General features: G+C 35.4%; 1 protein-coding gene across 8 annotated transcripts in view; it reads left to right on the plus strand.

Moving 5' to 3' along the window:
- The first annotated feature begins 470 nt into the window (after window positions 1-470).
- The window catches only part of LOC131929303 (spectrin alpha chain), a 28,948-nt gene continuing 5,814 nt past the window's right edge, over window positions 471-23,604 (plus strand). For 2 of the 8 annotated variants that reach the window (XM_059285394.1, XM_059285396.1), the window contains exons 1-48: window positions 471-570; window positions 4,711-4,991; window positions 5,136-5,261; window positions 5,390-5,530; window positions 6,865-6,948; window positions 7,056-7,160; window positions 7,255-7,346; window positions 7,468-7,612; window positions 7,737-7,853; window positions 7,998-8,171; window positions 8,261-8,362; window positions 8,593-8,841; window positions 9,130-9,207; window positions 9,363-9,518; window positions 9,690-9,832; window positions 10,028-10,089; window positions 10,842-10,954; window positions 11,617-11,631; window positions 13,914-13,982; window positions 14,106-14,222; window positions 14,343-14,469; window positions 14,642-14,832; window positions 14,991-15,140; window positions 15,272-15,364; window positions 15,724-15,858; window positions 16,056-16,201; window positions 16,517-16,715; window positions 16,908-17,015; window positions 17,125-17,216; window positions 17,377-17,521; window positions 17,611-17,727; window positions 17,876-17,940; window positions 18,086-18,185; window positions 18,466-18,543; window positions 19,276-19,424; window positions 19,602-19,791; window positions 19,906-20,009; window positions 20,215-20,462; window positions 20,649-20,833; window positions 21,042-21,146; window positions 21,237-21,346; window positions 21,508-21,606; window positions 21,808-21,928; window positions 22,247-22,368; window positions 22,501-22,633; window positions 22,795-22,893; window positions 23,004-23,163; window positions 23,428-23,504. In XM_059285394.1, the coding sequence (XP_059141377.1) occupies window positions 4,737-4,991; window positions 5,136-5,261; window positions 5,390-5,530; window positions 6,865-6,948; window positions 7,056-7,160; window positions 7,255-7,346; window positions 7,468-7,612; window positions 7,737-7,853; window positions 7,998-8,171; window positions 8,261-8,362; window positions 8,593-8,841; window positions 9,130-9,207; window positions 9,363-9,518; window positions 9,690-9,832; window positions 10,028-10,089; window positions 10,842-10,954; window positions 11,617-11,631; window positions 13,914-13,982; window positions 14,106-14,222; window positions 14,343-14,469; window positions 14,642-14,832; window positions 14,991-15,140; window positions 15,272-15,364; window positions 15,724-15,858; window positions 16,056-16,201; window positions 16,517-16,715; window positions 16,908-17,015; window positions 17,125-17,216; window positions 17,377-17,521; window positions 17,611-17,727; window positions 17,876-17,940; window positions 18,086-18,185; window positions 18,466-18,543; window positions 19,276-19,424; window positions 19,602-19,791; window positions 19,906-20,009; window positions 20,215-20,462; window positions 20,649-20,833; window positions 21,042-21,146; window positions 21,237-21,346; window positions 21,508-21,606; window positions 21,808-21,928; window positions 22,247-22,368; window positions 22,501-22,633; window positions 22,795-22,893; window positions 23,004-23,163; window positions 23,428-23,504 (5,991 nt within the window). In that variant the 5' untranslated portion in view covers window positions 471-570; window positions 4,711-4,736. The remainder of the gene's footprint in view (window positions 571-4,710; window positions 4,992-5,135; window positions 5,262-5,389; window positions 5,531-6,864; window positions 6,949-7,055; window positions 7,161-7,254; window positions 7,347-7,467; window positions 7,613-7,736; window positions 7,854-7,997; window positions 8,172-8,260; window positions 8,363-8,592; window positions 8,842-9,129; window positions 9,208-9,362; window positions 9,519-9,689; window positions 9,833-10,027; window positions 10,090-10,841; window positions 10,955-11,616; window positions 11,632-13,913; window positions 13,983-14,105; window positions 14,223-14,342; window positions 14,470-14,641; window positions 14,833-14,990; window positions 15,141-15,271; window positions 15,365-15,723; window positions 15,859-16,055; window positions 16,202-16,516; window positions 16,716-16,907; window positions 17,016-17,124; window positions 17,217-17,376; window positions 17,522-17,610; window positions 17,728-17,875; window positions 17,941-18,085; window positions 18,186-18,465; window positions 18,544-19,275; window positions 19,425-19,601; window positions 19,792-19,905; window positions 20,010-20,214; window positions 20,463-20,648; window positions 20,834-21,041; window positions 21,147-21,236; window positions 21,347-21,507; window positions 21,607-21,807; window positions 21,929-22,246; window positions 22,369-22,500; window positions 22,634-22,794; window positions 22,894-23,003; window positions 23,164-23,427; window positions 23,505-23,604) is intronic. The other 6 variants (XM_059285397.1, XM_059285398.1, XM_059285395.1 and 3 more) reach the window with 3 other exon arrangements.

Genomic DNA, 23,604 nt, shown 5'->3' on the forward strand with positions numbered 1-23,604 from the left:
GAATTGATTATAATTAGATCTATATGCCTATTTCATTTTCAAAAAGTGTGCGGGCATTTAAATTAAATACGATATAGCCAATGTAGAAAGATAGAAACTCAAAATGTGCATTGTTGCAATAAGATCATTGACCCAATTAGGCAACAATTTCAACTATTTTCAACTCTCAGACAAAATGCTATAAACAGGAATCCGCGTTAGGCCTAATTTAACCTTCTTATGTATGTAGGTCTACCCCGCCTGTTTACTAAACAAGTTTTTATGCTAATTTATGACAAACCGCTATCAACCTAATAAACATTGCGTGATGCTGTGCAGCATTGATATACTTAAATCTTATTGCATAATTATTTATTTAACTTCCAAAGACTATTTGAATATTTTAATTTTGGGTTAATATAAACAGAAAATAAATAAATCTAACCAGAAAATAAAACGTTATCCGACCTTTACTTATCATTAACAGAACAGCCAGGAAGTGATAGTGCGTCACCTTTATCGTTCAGAGGGTTGAACAGAACGATACATTGTTTTCGCTGGCTGCATATTTTCGTTTGCATTTACCTAGAGGTAAGGCATTTCTTTCTAAATCTAAAATAGCACGAATATGTAATTTAGATAGCCGTATTTCATAATGGCTTGTTTATTAATATGTCTATCTAGAAGTTTTCATGCAACTATTTAAAGAATGTTGATGTTGTCTAGTCGCCGGCTTTTGCAACCCCGGAAGCTAGCTCGAGCTCCATTTGCAGATTTTCTAATCTAGTGTAGACTCTCTAGGAATCTATTTTAGTACTCTAGATTTACTTTAGACTGCATCCCTGTTTAGGTTAGCGTTGGTAGATGTAGTGAATTCTAGTGTTTAGATCTAGAGTAGTGTTATCTAGATCTTATGAAAAACAAGCACGAAGCACCATAAAAGCTGGCACTCCAGGTGAGACAAGCAAGAGACAGACTCGAAGAGAGGTAGGCACCTGTTGTTTTAACCAGCACCAGACTCTTGTGCTCTTGACCTTCTTTAAAATCTTTAATATCCTGTCCTACTACACTAAAATCCCAGTCACAGGAACACCAGTCTAGTGTATAATGCCACGAAATTGGAGTCTTCTTAATAAACTGCCTACACTACACCCAGTCCTTAAACTTTAAAATAAAATTAAAACACAAATATGACTTGCAAATATAGCCATTGTTGACTGTGTTATTACTTATACCATCGTCCAATGAAATGTCACTATAAATTAATGGCATCTTCTTATTAAGTATTCTAATATTATTAAGTTAGATGAGAAAAATGGCCCGTTGAGGAAGGATACAACGGGCGCTATGTTGATAGTGCTGTCTATTTTCTCGGTACTTTAATTTATACAAAATATAGTCATAGGCATATCAATAAATCATGCACCTAATCTCATTCATGACAAAAGTCGCATTTAGAGTTTCTTTCAGGCAACTCTACTTGGGATGAGGGGGCTTTGCCCCCCCCCCCCTTCTTGTCAGATACATACACAGATAGATAGATACACAGACAGCGAAACTATTATTATAGATTAACTGGTATTTACTTAGGCCTAACTATAAGTTGAGCCTACTTTGTGTGACTTGCTAATGTCAATGTAACCCTAACAGTACAGTGCCTAACAGTAACCCATCCTACCTACATAATTGAAATCTCTAACCATAACACTAAACATGACATCACAATACTACTATTACTAACACATTGGCCTATATTTTCTGAAGATTCTATCTATTTTCTGACATCAGTAATACCATTACACTCCAATATTCCATCCAACCATGGCCATTAAAAGATCAGGTTTTAGTAGTTAAGGCCTTGATCCTTTAATCTAGCTATGTACCTTGCCCTATACACACTCATTAGTATTTTTGGGTTCATGGGCAAGTGGAGTAGTTCATCTGTGACCTCGGTAGGCCTATATGAATGGAATAGTGTGGTCAGCACTATGCATTGCTCAGCAGCCTCTACTTTCCCTACTGTGAGTTAGGTACCCATCAGAGTTGTTTGGGCTCAGGACTGTATTGAACCCCAGATTCAAACTCAGGGCTTTCAGGTTAAAAGTCTAGTGCTCTACTACTAGGCCATATTGACCCTTGTATAGAGTACTATAGAATAGTATTCTCTGTTAACTTTATATAGTCTATAGATAGGCCCTAGGCCTACTAGTATACCCATACTTAAATGATACAATATTATTAACTACAGGCTTATTAACTTATAGGCCCTAGTAATTAATTATGAAAATTACTGTAGTAACTGCCTAGGCCTTTATGAAAGTACTGAAAGATACTATAAAAATAAATAACATTGATCTTTAATCTAGGGCCTTTAGCATTAACACTGACATTAGATTATGCCCTTTTTATTAATTAAAAAGTGGCCTCTAAACAAACTAGTTGGCTTTTGTTGCTGGATTTGCTTTTTAAGTTTTGTCCATGTGAGTATTGGGGGGAGGGGATAAATCAAAACATTGCTAATCTTGCAAGTTTGACATTCTATGCAAAATGTATGCCTTTTTTATATTTTGAAAGACATGTTCCATACAGTTTTCATGTTTGAAATCATCTACTGATATCTGAAACATCTAAAAAATGCTTTAAATAAATGCAGATGTGGTGCACATTGATACACATATATTCATTGTTAACTTATTTATCTTTTTTTTTTTACAGAGAATATAATTTAATTATTTAAATTAATTTTAAAATTGCTTCATTAAAAATAACTGTAAATAAAAGAATCATAAAATGAATCAAATTGAACTTAAATTAGGTGGCTTATCAATTTGCAAATGTCTATGCAGCGAGGAGATAAGTAATTTTTAAAAAAAAAAGTAGTCTTATTTAGAGAGACAATTATTATTTGTAACCATAGTTAAGAACCCAAATGTTGTTTTTCAAACCAGAGACTATTCATGGGTAGTGCATCATTCTGTTATGACCCTTTGTGTAGCATGGAGATGCAACAAGCCCACTGGTTGGTTGAGGCCAAGCTGGGGGGGGGGGGGGGGGACTTTCATTGGCATTTTTAAAAATGCATTCTTCAGTACTTGGCAACTAAGTGAAATTTATTTTAGTCTTAGATAAATAATATTCAACCAAAATTATATTCCATGCACTTGTTACAAAGAAAGCCTAAACCATCTTGCAATATATAAATAAGTAAACAGCTCTGTTTACTGCTAGATGTAAACTACTTCTTAAAAATTAATTAAATAACATAAACACACTATTGTTTCGTCTAACAAAATAATTGTAAACAACTTGAATTTTCTATTAAATTTATGAAGAATGCAATATTACTATTTTTGCATCTTGAGAACCACTGTTATGCATTTACATTTTATCATTTAATGCTACATTTGTTCTTTTCAATATCATAATCTTTATACTGTCTGTGCCAAAAATTGTTGTAATATTGTGCAGCAGTTGGTCTGCTGGGACATGAGTTGCCATGGTGATAAAGAAAATCAATATCAGTCTGGAACAGTGTGTCTTTCCTAGTATTGATGTTATCTGACATTCACAAAGTACACAGGCACAAGAGCTCGAGTTGTTATTTGGAAAGAGCTGAAGGAATGTCATTTACTGCTACTCTTCCTGTTATCTCTTGTTTGAATGGAATACATCTTTCTCTTTGCGAATGATATTCTTAAATAAGTGGAATTTTTACACTTTTGTGCGTGTTCACCGTGGATGTTGCATGAGTCAATAGTTATTCATCTTCTGGATATTTTGTATATTTTTTAAACATGGCTGTTCTAGTAATCATTATTGATTTTGTACAATGACAAGAGGAGAGAAGAAAAAATCAATCTCACTCGACACAGCTTGGTTGGTGTGTCATACCTGTATACTTGCTTGAGTATTGATCAGTATGAGTCACACACCAGCAATTTGCAGTGAGCTGTTCTTAAATTGTTACATTCTTTGTTCAGTTTAATGTTTTGATTCATTCCAGTGTAAGTCTGGAACAGCTTTTTTGCTGCTGTGGCTGTTTGCATGCTCAGCCTCTTCTATTATAAAATTACCTTTTCTTTTATTACCAACAACTGAGTCTTGTCCCTATGTTCAAGTGTCCATTTCTTGAAGACCACCCTGACCTTTTCTTGATTGCCTTCCTAACGTTGTGTTTTACCTACATTTTGTTATATGCACTCTTTTGTGCCATTGTCTATATTTTGACTCAAGTTCACAATCGAGGTACATAAAAATTTGTATTTGTGTATTCACTTTTCATCAGTGCATTTACTCATGCAGAAATTCATTTTCACTTGTAATTTATACAATCACTTTAAACACTATACATATATTTGAATTTGAGACATGTTTCGTTGTTGCCTTTTTTGTGTTTTATTGATTGTACAAGTCTCAAGAACAGTGTACTGTTGTGCCTATTATTTGCCAGGAGTCTTATTTATTTTTCATAAAAATAATTTTTAAGCATAAACCAAATACACACAATTTTTACTGCTTTGTGATACTAAAGAAAATTTGGTTTTATTAGTTTTACGAAACAGTTATGACTCAAATTTTTTCCTTGTAGAAAAGAATTGAAGGTTATCTTGTGCATACAAGCAGTAGACTATATACTTTAAAATTATAAAAATTAGCATTTGTTAGAAATAATGGCTTCTCTGCTTAGACATATTAATTGATGAAGTGCTTTCACTGTTTTTATTTTAATAGTGAACAATAACAAGAGAAGCTAAATCATGACAACACCGGCCGATACAACGGCTCGGGAGATCAAAGTCCTTGAAACAGCAGAGGACATTCAAGCGAGGAGAGATGAAGTCTTAGGTCGTTATGCAGCCTTCAAAGCTGCCTGCAGGGACCGCAAACACAATCTGGAAGATTCCAGAAGATACCAGTACTTCAAAAGAGATGCTGATGAACTGGAGTCCTGGATCAATGAGAAGCTGCAGACAGCCTCAGATGAGAGCTACAGAGATCCAACAAATTTACAGGTAACGCCCATCATTTGAACCCATAAACTTTAGGGGAACATTCCTTTAGTACATTCAGCAAACTTACAGGAAACCCCTCCTCCCTCTAAAATATCTGCCTACTGTTAAATATTGCAATTGTTAATAAATGAAATGTTCTTGTAGGCCAAGATACAAAAACACCAAGCTTTTGAAGCTGAGGTCTCAGCTCATGCTAATGCTATCCAGTCCCTTGATGACATTGGATATGAGATGATCAACCAGGGTCACTTTGCTTCTGAAATTATCCAGGTAAGTTGATTACCAGTTGTTGTACTAAATAGAACTTTGACTGAAATGGTACTAAGTTAAGTGTAGTCAATAACTTGATATTTGCCACCATTTTTCTATACATTTTACTGAGAATGTTTTTCTTTTAGGACCGTCTGGATGAACTCCATCGCTTGTGGGCTTTGCTCCTTGCTCGCTTGGCAGACAAAGGTACAAAACTCCAACAGGCTCTCAAGCTTGTACAGTTCATGAGGGAATGTCGTGAAGTTATGTTTTGGATCAATGACAAGGTATTGTAAAGTCTACTCCCAGAATCATCATTTACAGGGCTGCCTACTTGTACGGTTTTGCCCGTAACTTTACAATTTGGACACCCAGGTTACGGAATTACGATTATGCTGCAAAATTACGGTTTTGATTTCAGTAGAGATCAAAATCGACTTTAGTGTAAAAAAAAAAAATTTCTGGTGGTAACTTAACTTTATGTTCCCGGTCTGAGTTTTATATTTTAATTTAGCTAGTTATATTTCAGTATTTCAGCGTGTTATCCGGTTCTAAGGTTCTCAGCCTCTTCCGTAACAACCCCCCTCCCCCTTCCCACTCTTGTCATGGCTGGCGGCAGTCATGTTTATATTGTGAACTATTGACCCCGCGAGTGTTCTGTGTTAGGCCTACCTCATGAGCCGGTGTTGTCCGGAGAGAAAAAAAGGGCGTGGCCTAAATCATTGAAAGTCTGGTCGTGCATTCTGGCGAGACATATTTGCTGAGGCGGTATTACGGCTAAATGCCTAAATAGCGAGATATCGAGGCATTTCGTTTGAGATGTGCGAGAAGACAAGATATTACTAAACAACGAGATCTAGGCTCACCTAGATCAATTACGGATCATATTTTTAAAATTGCTCTTTTCTTCTAGATATTACATTGATAAAATGTAGTTTTAAAAAAAATATTCAAGAAATATGCTAATTCAAAACATCGTCACCCGTCGGCTGCTTACGTTTTCTTGTTCGCGGGAGAAAAATCCTGACACACACACAGTCGAGGGGTCACTGAGTTCACATTGGTTTAGATATCCGTAGTGTTGGCCTATATCATACGTCATACTACTCATTGCAAGAACAATTCCTATTTGAAATTTTCCATTGTCGCCTTACATTCTGAATTTAACGGTGTTTTTTTAAAAAACTAATTATTAGTCCATAAAATAAAAAGTAGCACGAGTCGCAGACTGTCATCATTACGCTGATGAGCTTTACGATCGTATAATATGGGTCTTATTTACATTGTATTTAAAAAATGTGTAAAAATACGGAAAGTTACGGAAAACCTATGCTCTTGTTACGGGGAAAAAAATTTTGGGGTACGCAGCCCTGCATTTATGACAAATTTGGATCACATTATAGCAGTAAAATGTAATTGTAGCTTTTAATGTGCTTTGTAAAATCCTATTTCAAAATTCAACTTATAATGTTTAACTTACATTATTACTTGTGAAATTAAATTTGATTAAATATTTTTAACACCTTTTCTGAAATATAAAAAAAAATTCATTGATGGTAAAGAATAGTGTTTTACTAGGTAATATTTTAAAGCATTTTTTCATTATTTATCTTTTGTGCAGGATGCGTTTGTAACATCTGATGAGTTTGGGACAGATTTGGAGCATGTTGAAGTTCTCCAGAAGAAATTTGATGAGTTTCAGAAGGTAATCATTTGATTTAAAGTATTGTACATTTTTAAAATGTTGATTTTAATTTCAAATATCAAACATGATGTAATGTTATACAATGTGTTATTATATGTCTTGTCCAGGATCTACAAAACCACGAAGACAAAGTTGCTGAAGTGAACAATTTGGCTGAACAACTTGTAGCTGATGGTCACCCTGAGGAGGAGACTATCAGAATTAAGCAACAGGTAATTCTTTACTGCTCTTGGAACTTGTTAATTATTGTCTGTTTAAAGAAAAATTCAAATCATCATATTAACATAATTTTTTTTTTAATTCAAGGAAGTAAATGAGGCTTGGCAAAGACTGCGCCAGCTCTCTCTGATAAGGCAGGAGAAGTTATTTGGAGCTCATGAAATCCAGAGATTTAATAGGTAAATGGCTTTTTTCTCTGTAGAGTATATCTTTATACTGCTTTTCTTATATTTTGTTAGTATCATAAGAATTCATTTAGCGAGGTAAACATTTTCAAATGACTGATTTTTCTCTGTACAGAGATGCTGATGAGACAATCTCATGGATCCAAGAAAAAGATGCTATCCTGTCAACTGATGATTATGGCAGAGATCTTGCCAGTGTCCAAGCCTTACAAAGGAAACATGAAGGTGTTGAGAGGGACTTGGCTGCACTTGAAGAAAAGGTTATTTTTTTTCATATCTTATATGATTAGTACTCCAATCAAGTGCTTGGTTGGTTAAATTAATCTAGATTTTAACATTGTATTCAAATTGGCAATGAAATTAAATGAAAACTCCATTTACCAGGTTTTGGCCCTGACTAGCGAGGCTGATCGCCTGCAGGAGACCCATGTAGATCAATCTGGACAAATCCGGGATAAGAGAAGAGAGATAAATGAAAACTGGGAGAAACTCAAAACTAAGGTAATTAATATTAATTTTTTTTTTTTTTTTTTTTTTTTTTTTTTTTAGATATTCATAAACAAGTCTTATACATTTTAATTTGATTATAACAGATATCTAATAGGACATTTCCAGAACAATAGCATTTTCGCATATTGTATTTAGGCAACAGAAAGAAAGACAAGACTAGATGATGCCTACTACCTTCAGAGATTTCTCTCAGATTTCCGTGATCTTGTGTCTTGGATCACAGACATGAAGGCCATCATCTCAGCTGATGAGCTGGCCAAGGATGTGGCTGGTGCTGAGGCTCTCCTGGACAGACACAATGAGCACAAAGTAAGAAGTTTTGTTAACTTGGGGTGTTTTATGTCAAATATCCTCTGGTTAAAACATGCTAGATAAATAATTTTGAATAAAAATTACAGGGTGAAATTGATGCCAGAGAAGACAGTTTCCAATCAACCACACAAGCTGGTACTAGATTGGTGGAGTCACATCACTTTGCCTCTGAGGAAGTGAAAGAAAAGGTATTAGTTACTGATTTTTTTTTAACTACAGTGTTGTCAGTATTAACAGTTACATATCTATTTAAATAACATCAAGCTATCAATGCTAGTATGGTCACCCTAACTTCTATTCTGCAATACCAGCAGAGAAAAATCACCTCAGAACAATTCTTTATTGACCTATTGTTTATATTTTAATAAGATTTTTTTTCATGTTAAACATTTATCAAAAAATAATTTTGTGACTTCAGCTACAAGTCTTGAACTATGAGAAGCACACTCTTTTGGAACTGTGGGAGGAAAGGAGGGTTTTGTACGAGCAGTGCATGGACTTGCAGCTGTTCCTGCGTGACACAGAGCAGGCTGACACATGGATGACCAAACAGGAGGCTTTCTTGGTGAATGATGACCTGGGGGATTCCTTGGACAGTGTTGAGGCACTGCTGAAGAAGCATGGAGATTTTGAAAAATCATTGGCTGCACAAGAAGAGAAAATTAAGGTGGGAGCTTTATTTTATTTATTAAATCATATTTTTCCAACTTGAACAAAATTTGCACCACAGGCATTTTTTAAAAACGTACAAGTAACTGTTTATCACAAGACCTGAATTTTAAATTGCATCTGCAAATATACTAGAAACTTAACTTGTGGAAATTCTACCATACATTTCAAGAACAAAAATAATAATATTGAGGTGTCCAGTTGCATTAGTTTTAAACATTTTTCTCATTTAGTGTTTTATAACTTTCACCAATCTCAATATGTATAAATCAAAATTTCTCTAAAGGCTTTGGATGAGTTTGCCAGCAAGCTGATTGATAGTGAGCACTACGCTTCAGAAGATGTAGCAGCTAGACGAGACCAGGTAAGGTTTACTATACGTTTATTTTTTAATCCAATTTTATGCTTCAATCCTGCCTTTGTTCATTTTGTTTCAAAATCTTAAATCATTACATATGACTTGACAGTAGTATCAGTGAAGCTATTTAACTAACTTGTGCTATTCATTTTTCTGTGTAGCTCCTCGCAAGACGCAATGCTCTGTATGAAAAGTCAAGTGCACGCCGTTACATGCTTGAGCAGTCCAATGAGTTTCAGATCTTTGAAAGGGATTGTGATGAAACCAAGGGGTGGATCAACGAGAAGCTAAAGACAGCATCAGATGAAAATTATTTGGTAAGAGCTTTTGGATACATTATAATCAAAGTCAACAATTATCCTTAATTATGCCTTACTTATGTACACCTGATGAATAACAGGTTTATTTTGTAAGCTAAAAAATTTAAATTAGTATGGTGTCCTTGAATCATGTTTACAGTTATTGATTTTGTATGAACTGCTTTTCAGGATCCAACCAATTTGCAAACAAAGCTCCAGAAGCATCAAAACTTTGAAGCTGAAATTGATGCCAACAAGAATCGTATTGAGAGCATACAAGCCAGGGGGGAGCAGCTGATTGAAAATGACCACTATGCCAAAGGCCCTATCCAGTAAGATTAATTTTGTTTTACATTTCTTAGTTCTGATATGAAATATCAAGATGTTATATTATTTTACTGTTCAGTTAAGTTAAAAAAAGAATTTTAAAAATTATTTCCTTAAAATGTTGATTTGTTTTATGTATATGTTAGCAAATTGTTTTACTATTTATTAATATTCAATTACCACCTTGATGTGTATTGCAGGGAACGAGTGGATGAAATAGAACGTCTGTGGACTACATTGCAGGCCCAAACTGAAAAGAAAGGTAATTAGTGCTAGCCCCATAAGCTTTGAGCTTGTATTTCAATCCCTGATGGGTACCTGATGTAAATCAGGGATGGTTAAGATATGTTTGGACATTGCAATTGAACACTCTTCAATGACCACAGAAATGAATTCTGTCCACTTTATCCCGCCCTCTTGACCATTAAACCAAAAAGAGTAACCTACTTTAACTTAGAATTAATATCACATTGAAACAATGAGCTAGAAGTTTGTGCTGTAGAAATGGTTAATTATTTTTTTATGACATTTGTATGGGTTTCTTTCTTCTTCTTCGTTCTTAATTATTAGTGTTGAAGGGGATCGAGATTTATCTGCCAGTGGGTTTGAACTCGATACTTTTTTCAAATTTATCAACCATGAGCTTTTTGCTGACTCGACCACGCCTCCAACACAATTAAGCGTTACGTGTCAACTGGTTTTGCGCCATTGAGGCCATTGACTCCGATTTCAGCCTGCTTTTCTTTTTGGATTTGCTTCCATAGCCTTTGTCCAACCAAGAACAAACTACAAGGCAGCAGTTGTTTAATTTTGGAGTTGTCTCTCATAGAAGAGTGGCTGTCCCCAGCTAACAAGCCTCATCTGCCCGAGGGTTCGAACTCGAGACTTTTCGGTTTAGCAACCATGAGCTTTACCGACTCGACCACGCCGACCCTTATGGGTTTTTAAAAATTTGCAAGTTTGGTGACAGTGTTTGAGCAACATGAGAAACATTGTTGTGTATTTTCCCCTCAGGTAACAAGTTGAATGAGGCAGCTCACCAACAGCAGTTCAACCGTAATGTTGAGGATGTTGAATCCTGGCTGGCTGATATTGAGAGCTCTCTCATCTCTGAGGATTATGGCAAAGTAAGTTTCAGGCTAGGCTTTATTACTGCTGAAACCTAACCACCCTCCCATATCTCATCAACTCCATTCAAATTTTTATTTTCCCTTTTGTCTTGTTTGTGGTTGTTTAGTCTTTGTGTTAAGTTTATTTGTTTACACATCACTTCACTTATAGACTGCTTTAGTCCATTGGCAAAAATTCTGCCTAAAGCTGACCGATCTCTCATTTTTAATTTAATTATGTATTAGTATCGTTTTTTGATGATTTATAAGAAGATTAGCTTCACAGCTCTAGGTTCTCCTAATGCTTGATGAACTATGTTAATCAATAAAATTAATTTAAATAACCAAATGTTTAATAAATCAGCCAGACATTGCTTGTGATTTGTAAAGTAAAAATCTGCTAGTAGCAGCTACTCATGTTAGATCTAGAACTCTTTATACCATACCTGGAGGTAATATCAGTGGAGAAAACAAACATACTTTTTTAAAACTTAAAACCTATTTTAAAGATTAATTAAAATGTTGAACCTCATTTATTTTCATTTTTAATCCCACCTTATGAAGTATTTTAGTATAAATTTGTATTCATTGAACCCCATTTCATCATTTAATTTAATTTTAATTTTTTTCCCCCTTTCTCACCCACAACTTGTCTTCCCCTTTCCTTTATGATATACTAGCTTCTACAACGAAGTGTAAGTTCAAACTTTAGCCCAGCTTCTGGCCACATAGGTGTGTCTGACAGAGATGAGGGCCCGGCTGGTTCATCCCTCTGTCACTCACACTAGCTCTTTAGTCAACTAACTTAGGCTTTATTTATACTCATGTAACTGGGACTATTTATTTGTCCACCTGCTGGACATGTTTATTGACCTATATATTTGCCTTTGCTTTCCTACCTGGCAGCAGCAGCAGCCTTCTATGTGTCTAGAGGTTTGAGTCATCAGAAAATTAGCTTGCATTTATCATGTTGTTCATATCTGTCATTAGTTTTTGGCACTGATTCTCTTATTTAAGTACAAGTGTAAAGGCTCAATGAAATATAATGGGACATAAGAGTTTCTCTTATTTAAATAAAGTGGGGGACTAGATGAAGTATAATACAACATTACAGTTTGTCTTATTTGAATAAGAGTATGAAAACTGATGTATAGTTGGACATAGGCTACTCCGTATACAAAAGTATTTTATTTTACAAAATAATTTAAAAAAATAAAATAAAACTGACGTATATTGAAATATTTTGTGTGATTCCAATTGTGAATTTGATTTACGATAGAATACAGTCATATAGCTAGATGTTGATAGATATCTTTATGCTACCATTTTTCTAAACCACCAAAAAAAAACAACCCACCAAAATCTGAGCTCTATTGAAAAGATGGACACTATGGGGAAAAAAAATTACCATTAGGCACATTTTTGTATAATCAAATATTTCCTCAATTATGAGATGAATGAAGTGCATGAGTTCCTTTTGAGTATTGTCATTGCTCCCATGTCCTAGCTTGCACAGTTTACTACTAGTGTTAGTAGGACAGCACACCATTTTTATCATTGCACAACTTTATTACCTGTACCTTAGTGGATAGAGGCAAAAATTAGTATTTGAAATTATAAACTCAGCACACAGCTGATAATGAAATTTAATACAGCAGCAAGTGAATGTCACAGAAACGTGCATGCCAGTTAACAAGGTCTCATTACTGTTCCTATAATTAATTGTTAATTTGATTAGGTTTGTAGAACTGATAGTACTTTTACCTTTCAAAAACCTGTTCAAAGACATAATAGCAGCTGACTAGAATAAAATGGATCTCATGTGACAAAGTATCCAATACTATCATACAGTCAGTATTTGTTGGGTAGAAGTCATAAGTATAATGTAAAATTGAGTGGAGGTAGTGAAGATTGTCGCATGATTAGTTTAACCAGTGCTGCTAGTTATTATACAGAAGAGACTGCCAGTCTTACAAATGAAGGTCTAAGTTGTTCTGTTTATAATAGGTACTTGACTAGGCCCTTTTCTTTACTCAATGATAATTTGCTCCCAACAAACTTTGTGTAGCCCAAGAGCAACCAGGGCATTTCTTTTTTCTGCTTTATTTGCTTTATTAAACCAAGAAAAGTTTTAATTTTCAATGACATTTATGTTTTTTTTTTTTTAAATTTTGCTTTTATTTTGATATAAATCAGCTTTCTCATAATCTATGAAAGAGTTTTGCCTTTTAATACATGATTGAAGTTTTTAATTAAAGTTTTTCACTTAGCTTGGTTAATCTTTTGGCCATATTTTACTCTAATTGAGTGACTTTGAATACATTTATCCAACATAGTGAAAATGTGTGTCTACTCATTTTTTTAAAAACTACAATTTGAAAAGATTACACTACTGTTTTATTCTGTATAAATAGGTCAATAATTTAGTTTTAGACATTTTATGTTAAAAAAAAATAACAGTCCCCTACCATACTGGTACCTTCTTACAAGCATGGGGTAGTTAATCTTTGACCCTCTAAAATTGGCTACTTAATGTGTACTGATTGAATGTAGCTATGTATAATCTGTATAAACACTTAGCAGAACTTGCTTCAAGGGACTCAGGAAACAGTAGGATGTATATTTAGTTTTAGCCAATTAACAAAGGTTTTGGATGAGCACATATTATAACTCTTAGTTTGTGTGCATGTTGTCTCTTGGTTGGCTAGATACTTAAAATATGTAGCTTATTACATGAAGTTGAATACTTAATGTGATCAAATATAACTATTAGTTTGAGATAAAAGAGTAAAATGTTTGAACACATCTTTATTTGCTACTAAAAACTTATTTAAAGTCTGACCAGTTCATGTAACCACTCCCTGCTTAACAATATTTTAGACATGCATTTACCATGCAGCCCCTGTTTGTTTTAGTCAAGAGTTAAATATTCTAAAAAGAACTGTAAAGATTAAATATTTTCTACCCTACCTTTCAGGATTTGACCAATGTCCAGAATCTTCAGAAGAGGCATGCTCTTTTAGAATCAGATGTTTTATCACACCAGGTATGTTAAATCAAATTGTTTTAATTTGATCTATTTGTTTAAATAAAGCTACAAGTTATGTTTTGTTTAAAGCTAAATGTCATGTACAATAAGATTTACTGTGCCCTCTGCTTTGTTGCGTAGGACCGTCTTGATCAACTGCAGTCCCAGGCTACTTTGTTTCTGAATGGGGATCATTTTGACAAGGAAAACATTAGATCCAAGCAGGTGGAGGTTGTTACACGCTACCAGAAACTAAATGTAAGTAGGTTTACCCTCTCTGGCTTGGTTGATGTGAACCCGAAGGTTTTCTATTTTTATTTTTTTGAAAACATAATATTTGCTACGATAACTAATAACCTGACTTTGTTAATTTTCTAGGCACCCATTGTGCAGCGCAAACAGAAACTGAATGAAGCTTTGACCCTACAACAGTTCCTGAGGGATGTTGAGGATGAAGAGGATTGGATCAGAGAGAAGGAACCTATTGCTTCATCTACTAATAGAGGTTAAAAAATTAATACTTGTTTTGATTTTTAATATAGTATCAAACTAAGCCTTAATTTGTAAATATTTTAATGTTGCATAATTTTTTCAAGTTTGAATTGGAAACTATTTGTTCAAAATGTCAAGTTTTCTGGAAAAAATGTAACAAAATATTATTGATATTCTCAATTTAGGCCGTGACTTGATTGGTGTTCAGAACTTGATGAAGAAGCACCAGGCTCTTCAAGCAGAGGTAGCTGGACATGAGCCACGCATTAACAATGTATGTCAAACTGGCACTGACATGATCAAGGAGGGACATTTTGCCACTGATACCATCAAAACAAAGATTGCTGATTTAAAGGAGAAGTGGCATGCATTGAAGGTATAGACTTTTTTTTTTGCACATTTAAAAATTAGCAAGATATTTTACTTTTCCTCTAAATTCCAACCAAACATGAAATTCGTTAATAATTTAATAACCTTCCATCTGTACTGGAAATAAAACATTTGAGGTTTGACACCACTGTTTTATAACTTCAGGAAAAAGCCCACCAACGTAAACAGGACCTGGAAGATTCTCTGCAAGCACAGCAGTACTTTGCTGATGCCAATGAGGCAGAGTCGTGGATGAGAGAGAAGGAGCCAATCGCAGCCAACACAGATTATGGTAAAGATGAGGATTCAGCTGAGGTAACTGATGGTTTTTTTTTATATTCATCTCTTGTCTTACACTCATTACTAACTTATAAATATTTTAGTTCAATGTTTTCTTTCTCTTTTGCTTTCAATAATGGTGTTCATATTTTATTCTCCTTGACTAGGCTTTGTTGAAAAAACATGAAGCTTTCATGGCTGATTTGGAAGCTTACCGTAGTGTCATTGAAGGTCTTAGGGAGCAAGCTCAAGCTTGTAAGGTATGTGCCTCTTTGTACTTACACTCTATATGGGATGTGGTTAAGTTGTAGAGCATAATTGCCAATCTGAAAGTCTCAAAGTCTCAAGATCTAAAGATACCAGAATAAAGTCTTGTAAAGTAAAGTGGCTGGGCATAGTGTTGACCACCCTATTGCTTAAGGTGCTGGGGTCAGAGGAAGAGATGAACTCTTCTTTATTTGCACCCTGGACCATCTGGTCTGAAAGTTAAACTATGTTCTTGTCTTTGAGAGAACAAACTGACGCTTGTACAGTATATTTCTCAGTCCTTCAGATCTCTGTTGCACCCTGTTTTTTTTTTGGTTGCCTAGCAATAACTGATTATTTCCACCATTTTCAGCAACAAGAGGCCCCAATTATTGATGACATTGGTACAGAGAAAGTTGTGGCCTTGTATGACTACACTGAGAAGTCACCGCGTGAGGTGTCCATGAAGAAAGGGGATGTGCTGACACTTCTCAACTCCGCCAACAAGGTATGGATGTTTTCTATAGCATGTAGACACTGTTTTAGTCACATCACTTAAGACATGTATCTGGAACTAGATACTAAAAATAATTTTTTTTTTTAGTCAAGAATAAGAAAAGGTGAATGAATGAAAGGCATGATGAATGTTACCAAAAAAAATGTGTGGGCCTGTTTTTGAATTTCCTGTAAATGTTTTTTTTTCAGGACTGGTGGAAAGTTGAGGTGAATGACAGGCAAGGATTTGTTCCTGCTGCCTATGTGAAGAAGTTGGACCCCAGCTTGTCAGCATCCCGCAACAACCTGATGGATGAATTCACCATTTCAGTCAGACAGAACCAAATTGAAACACAGTAAGTTTTTTTTTTTTGTTTATGTCATTGTATACATGTAGATTATCATAGCTGCATCTTTTATAAGTATTTGAGTGACTCACTGGTCTAAGCAGAGATGTCAATTTTATTGTTTTGAGTAGGAAAATATAAGTAAATGCTACTTGATTAAATATATCTGTAGCCATTTAAATTGGCTTTATTTATCTATTTTCCCTGATCCTCTGTATTTCTTCATAAATATTTTAAAAACTTTAATATATACTAATCTGACTGCTGCTATACAGTGCATTGATGCTTAAGATTTCTAAATCTTCACTTGGTTTTTTTCTACAGGTATGCTAACCTGTTGGATTTGGCCAACCAACGGCGTGAGAATGTCCAGGAATCCAACAAAGCCTACCAGCTGGTCAGAGAGGCAGCAGAGCTGGCAGCTTGGATCACGGAGAAAGAAAACTCCATGGCAGGTGAAGAAGTGGGAGATGACCTTGAGCAGGTGGAGGAGATGCAGAAGAAGTTCGATGACTTCCAGAAGGTCAGTCTTACATTTTCTATCACAGCTATATAAAAATTTGGGCTTAAATTACCCTCTTTAATTGGAATTATCATTACTTACATTGTTGGTTAAGCCATTCTCTACTTGATAAACCTTATTAAGAGATGTACTGTAGATTATTTTAACATGCATTGCAGCTGAAGAGTTTTTAATGCATTGATTGTTTTTCAGGATTTGAAAGCCAATGAGGCCAGACTACAAGAGCTGAACAACATTGCTGATCGTTTGACAGCCATGGGACACACTGAAGCTGCAGAGAAGATCAGAGAACAGATCATTGTAAGTCACCAGCAAGTTTAACATTCTCATCCTGTGTGTCAGCTTATGAAATTTTACTACCACTTAATTAATTCTGAGTTAAAGTGTTTGTCTTAATTTTTTTCTACAGCAACTCAACCAGAGGTGGGTGACACTGCAACAAGTTACAGCAGAGAGGGCACAGACTTTGAGCAGTTCATTTGAAGTTCAACGTTACCATCGGTAAATATTTTATATTCGTCCTTAAGCACTTACTATCTGTAAAAAAAATGAGGACTAAATTACCTTTTGTGAAATTCCAGTGTTTCAAAGTTTCCAACAATTCATAACTTCTTTTTGTCTACCCACTTATTTTATGATATATTTTACTTCTTGTTTACAGTGAAGTTGATGAAGCTAAAGATTGGATCAAAGAGAAAGACACAGCTCTCAATAATGACAATTATGGCCATGACCTTGCCAGCGTTCAGGCCCTACAGCGCAAGCATGAGGGTCTTGAAAGAGACTTGGCTGCACTCGGGGAGAAGGTATTTTGTTTTGTAAACAACACTGATTAAAATCTCCAAAAATAATGTAAGTAAAGAAAAGTTCCTCACTGAAGATCATTTGTGCCTAGGTTCGTGAGCTTGACGAAATGGCTCAAAGGTTGATGCAAACACATCCAGACCAAGCAGAGAACATCTATGAACATCAGACTGAAATCAATGAGATGTGGAATGCACTCACTATCAAGGTTGGTCTTTTTATGTTTACCTTTTTCTATTTTCACAACCAGGGATTAGTTCAAGTTTAATAAAGTAGTTAAAAAGCTTACCTACTTTTATTTGTTCAAACCTGAAAAAGTTATCTCTAAACATTTGTAAATCTTCTTCCTACACCAGGCTGATGCTCGTAAAGTCAAGCTTTTGGATGCCTATGATTTACAGAGATTTTTGAGTGATTACAGGTAGTGTAGCTTTTCTAAATTTATTGTCTTTATTGTCAAAAATTTTAGGATAATTAATACTTTATTTTAAAATTGTATTCAATAGGAACGTCTGTTGTACTATAATAATTGTACTATAGTGGAGTTTTTTTTTTTTTCCATTCAGAGACCTTACAAGTTGGATCAACAGCATGATGGCCCTTGTATCATCTGATGAACTGGCTAGAGATGTTACAGGTGCTGAAGCCTTGCTAGAGAGGCATCAGGTACATTTTTAGTTGTGTGATCACCTAAAAAACAAACCTTGTCTAGTTTTTTTTGTCTATCGTTATTAGCTTTGTTGTTGTTGTTTTTTTTTTGTATATACAAAGCTGCACTGGAGCTTCTAAATGTTGTAGAAAAAAGTTCAGCAGATGAAGATCAGTTGTTTATTACATTGTGAACACAGCTGAATAAGCTAGAAAATAGAAGTTTAATTTGATGAAAGCTGTTTGACTGTGTGCTTATGTTGATAGTCTTGTAATATTTTCATATGATTCCATTCAGATGTTCAGTTCAGAAATTGTGAGCCACTATGGTATTACGGCTCTGCCCGGGGAAGAAGAAGATGAATATTTAGAAGAGGTAGAAATAAATGCCTGCCGTAAAGGAATGAACAAAACCTAAGAAAAACTAATCAATACTGATTTGCTGGAATGTTTCCATCGAGTTATTGTCATAGATAGATAGTTGAACTAATGCTATTTATATCCTTAGCTTAAAATCTGCATGACAAGAACATAGTAAAGCTATAGGGGTGGGGTAGAGTTCAGACTGGGAAAACTTCCAACGAGGAGCATGCATGCTAAATAAAAACAACTAGTTTAGGATAGTCTGCTTGCATAGTGTGTGAATTTACCTACGTAGAACAGTGATTTCTGTCTTAAGTTACAAACCCTGATAGTCATCCATGTAGTTCATTTTTGTCCAAACATTTTCAACATCAGTGTTTAAATAATCTTTGATATTTATAATGTGTGTGTGCGTGCTAACCTCCATTACGTTGTTTAAGCTTTTGTTTTATTTTTCTAGCATGTGGTTTCTAAATTACAATTATTTTTTTCTAGAAAGCATGAAATTTCAGCGCCCCATTCCCTGTCCCCCTCCCCCTTCCTTCTCTCACTTATTTAGTGATAAAGTGAACTATTTACAATTTTATAAGTTTTGTAATTAACTAATTTTTTTCTAAGACCTTGTAAGTAATTCAGTGTATAAATATGATTAACATAAAAAAAAAGACATGACAAAACCAATAAAGTTGATATCTTGAAAAAAGTAAATTGTAGGTTGACTGGGCCCCACTTTGTTTGCTTACAGGAACACAGAACAGAGATGGATGCTCGTGCTGGAACATTCCAGGCCTTTGAGTTATTGGGGCAACAGCTGCTGCAGAATCAGCACTATGCCAGTGATGATGTACAACAGAAGTTGGAGGAGCTGGCAAGATCTAGGGAGGAGCTAGAACAGTCAGTACACTCATGCTGTCATCACAGTATTTTCTTGTGTCATTCATTTACTTGAACTGGTTTACTGAAAACATTATTTTGTTTCATCTGTTATCTGATTATTTTCTTGTATTATAGCCATTTATTTCTGGTGGTATCAAGCTTTTTCATTGGGTAACATTGTTTGCCTCTCTGTAGGGCCTGGATTGCCCGGCGTATGAAGCTTGACCAGTGCCTGGAGCTCCAGCTTTTCTATCGTGACTGTGAACAGGCTGAGTCATGGATGGCTTCCCGTGAAGCTTTCCTGGCTGGCGACTCAGTGGATGGGGACAATGTGGAGACTCTGATCAAGAAACATGAAGATTTTGATAGGGCTATCAACTCCCAGGTAACTTAGCATAAATAGTTTTACCTTTTGTTGAAATTTAGATTCTGTTTTCATTAATGAAATAATCCAGAAGAGAGAAAAAAATTAATAAAATCCATTTTTTATTAAACACAGGAAGAGAAAATCAATTCCCTTCAAAATTTTGCTGATCAACTGATCACATCTAATCATTATGATGGTCCAGCCGTGTCAGACAAGAGAGACCAGGTGCTTGATAGGTATGTCTTTAGGTTTCACACATACTGGGAAAATATATGGCATTTGTTTTGGCAGCTTTTCCATTTATGTTACTAACCAGCTTTCACTTCATTAAGTGATGGTGTATCAGTAGGTAGCTGCCTTATAGTAGTATAACCTCAATGCAGTCCAGCCAAACGTGTTTATTTGTTTCTGTGTACAAGAGCTTCTCTTATGTCTCCACAGATGGTCCAAGCTGAAGGATGCTTTGATTGAGAACCGCTCCAAGCTAGGTGAAGCTCAGACACTGCAGCAGTTCTCCCGTGATGCAGATGAGATGGAGAACTGGCTACAGGAGAAGCTCCAGATTGCCTTGGATGAATCTTACAAAGATCCCACAAACATCCAGAGCAAGCACCAGAAACACCAGGCTTTTGAGGCTGAGCTGGCTGCTAATGCTGACAGACTTCAGTTCTTGTTGACTACTGGCCAAAGTAATTCTCTTTGCCAAAACATTATACAGATTTTAAATAAATGATCAACTTAAATATTTCCAACTTAAAAATGGAGCAATTAAATTAACAGAAAAATTTACAAGACCCAAAGTAAAAAGCTAGTGGTTTACAGTAAACCATTTTTACATACCTTATTAATCATTTGTGTTTGTCTTGTACCTGCAGACCTGATTGACCAGCGTCAGTGTGCTGGCTCTGAAGATGCCGTACAGAACCGCCTGGAGAGTTTGTTGAACCAGTGGGAGGACCTGGTGGCCAAGTCAGCTGAGAAGAGTGACAAGCTGAAAGAAGCCAGCAGGCAACAGACCTACAATGCTGGGGTCAAAGACATTGACTTCTGGCTCGGAGAGGTTAGTTTTAAAACATAACTATTACTTTTTGTATCAATGCCAAACCTAATAGTCTAAAGCATTCACTAACCTTAAATGTTTAAGTATCACCAGTACAAGCCAAATATCTAGATACAGTCAATCAATAGATTAAAAAATCTAACTTAATCTTTAAAAATGTTTCACTGTTGACCAAAATTTAAAAAAAGTTTGTACATTGTATTGCCAGGTGGAACAGATGCTGGCATCAGAAGACTACGGTAAAGACCTTGCCTCTGTCCAGAACCTGCTCAAGAAGCATCAGCTAATGGAGGCTGATATAGCTGCTCATGAGGTGAGTTATGTCAGCTCTGTAACACATCTAGTCTCACATGCCTGTAGTTGAGCTTAGTTTTTCTAAATATTGCCAATTTTACTACTGTAGGATCGCATCAAAGATTTGAACAGCCAAGCTGATCAGTTTGTTGAGGCTGGTGTTTGGGACTCTGAAAGTATTGTCTCCAGAAAACAGACCATCAATGAGAGATATGAAAAGTAAGGTCATGTTAAAATTTACATAGTTTACATAAAATTTAGACACAGTTCCTGCTAATGGAACTAATCAGTGGTTTCTCATTGAAAAGTTTATTATTTTTGTTGTTGAGTATCTGCAATTTTTAAAAAAGTAAAAACATAATTTACAATTGTCTCTGCAGAATCAAGGAATTTGCAGTTCATAGACGTAATCGTCTGAATGAGGCTAACACTATGCACCAGTTCCTTAGAGATATTGATGATGAAGAAGCTTGGATCAAGTAAGTTATCTTGGTTTTGGTTAGTCAACTTGAATATAGAATCCATACTTATCGCAGTCATATTCTTACACTGATACCTGTGAAAAAGTTTTTAAAAATTCACTATACTACAGGAGTTTAAAACAACTGTATATTATTATTATTTTATTGTTTGTGTTTTGTTACATGAACACCTGTAGTGAAATGCTTTTGTTTATGTAGAGAAAAGAAATTACTTGTTGGTTCAGAGGATTATGGCAGAGATCTGACAGGTGTGCAGAACTTGAGGAAGAAACACAAAAGGCTGGAGGCAGAGTTGGAGAATCATGAACCAGCTATACAGGTTAGACATACTTCTCTTTATAGGTTAGGCATACTTCTGTGTACTGGTCAGATTTACTTCTCTCTCTACCAATAGGCTGGTAGATTCTGTATAGCAAATACTTATAAAAATTGATAACCAATAGCCTAGGAGAACCTATCTTTAAGTAAAAGGTACCTTTCAAGATTGGCTCATCTTCTGATCAATCAATGCTTTATAGTAGTTTGCACCACAATACAAGTCAACTCCATAAAAACCAACTTGTAATGTTTTCACTAATCTTGATCTTGAATAGTGTAGTGTATTTCTATTGTAACCCTGCATTATTTATTCCAACAGGCTGTGCAAGAAACTGGTGAGAAGCTGATGAATGAATCAGATATTGGTGTCAGTGACATCAAGAGCAGGCTGGATCAGCTGGCATCCAGCTGGGCTGAGCTGAAGGAAATGGCTGCCAACAGGTCTGTTTTCTTTCTCAGTAAACCCTCTTAAGTTTTTACTAGTAACAATTGCTCACTTGTATTACTCTAATTGACAAGAGCCTTGATACAAATAGGATTGTCCAGATGATAAAATTTTGATTCTCATAACAGGGGTGACAAACTTGAGCAGAGCTATGCCTTCCAGCAGTTCAGTGCCAATGTTGAGGAGGAAGAGTCATGGATCACAGAGAAGCAACACCTGCTTTCTACAGGTGACCTAGGAGATACCATGGCTGCAGTACAGGTAAAAAAAATGTCATATTGTTCAGTAGGTGTTTAAATTTTAGCTGCTAATTTGGGTTGGCCGTGAACTTTTTTATTGTTCCAATAATATGATACATTTATATATGAAAAATGGTGCAAACCAAATATTGATGTCTTCTATTCTTCCATCTATATTCTTAGGGTCTGTTGAAGAAACATGAAGCTTTTGAGTCTGATTTCCAAGTCCACAAAGAGAGATGCACAGAAATAAAGAGAGAGGGACAGACCTTGATTAATGAGGTAAGACACACCCAAATCTGTGTTTCCCGTCTTCTTTTGGGCTGTGTTTTACACTTTTTGTTCCCAAATGGTCAGCAATGTATTAGAATGAGTTTTAACATATGTTGCAGGGCAACCACAATGCTGACCTCATCAGTCAAAGGATGGCTGGCCTGGAAGAGAAACTGAAGGAGCTGGAACATGGAGCAGCCAAGAGACAGTCAGCTCTCAATGACAATTCAGCCTTCCTGCAGTTCATGTGGAAGACTGATGTGGTTGACAGCTGGATCGGTCAGTACTGACATGTGGTCAATTTTGTCTTGAATACACATTTGGAAAATCCTTTGACATGATCATCTTAAACTTTTTTTGCATTAATATTGAAAAGTTTTCTCAACATTACCTCGTTAGTTTTTTTCTTAGTATGTATACATTTGAGGATCACAATCTAGTCCTACATCACAGATGAACTGCACTCAGTAACTCAGCAAGCACCCCATACAAATCTATGTACCTTATGGTCTTCAACATTGTTTTTTTATAATTTTATTCTAGCTGACAAAGAAACGCAAGTAAGATCTGAAGATTATGGACGTGACTTATCATCTGTTCAAACTTTCCTCACAAAACAGGTAAAATCCTAACTTGCTATTGAAATTATACCTCCTTAGAGAAAATTAATTACATTTCAAAATTTCTTTTTCAAAATTGTCCATACCAAACAGTTATCTT

Source organism: Physella acuta, unplaced genomic scaffold (genome assembly GCF_028476545.2).
Source record: "Physella acuta isolate Inbredline_101_S28 unplaced genomic scaffold, ASM2847654v3 ptg001607l, whole genome shotgun sequence".
Classification (NCBI taxonomy): domain Eukaryota; kingdom Metazoa; phylum Mollusca; class Gastropoda; family Physidae; genus Physella; species Physella acuta.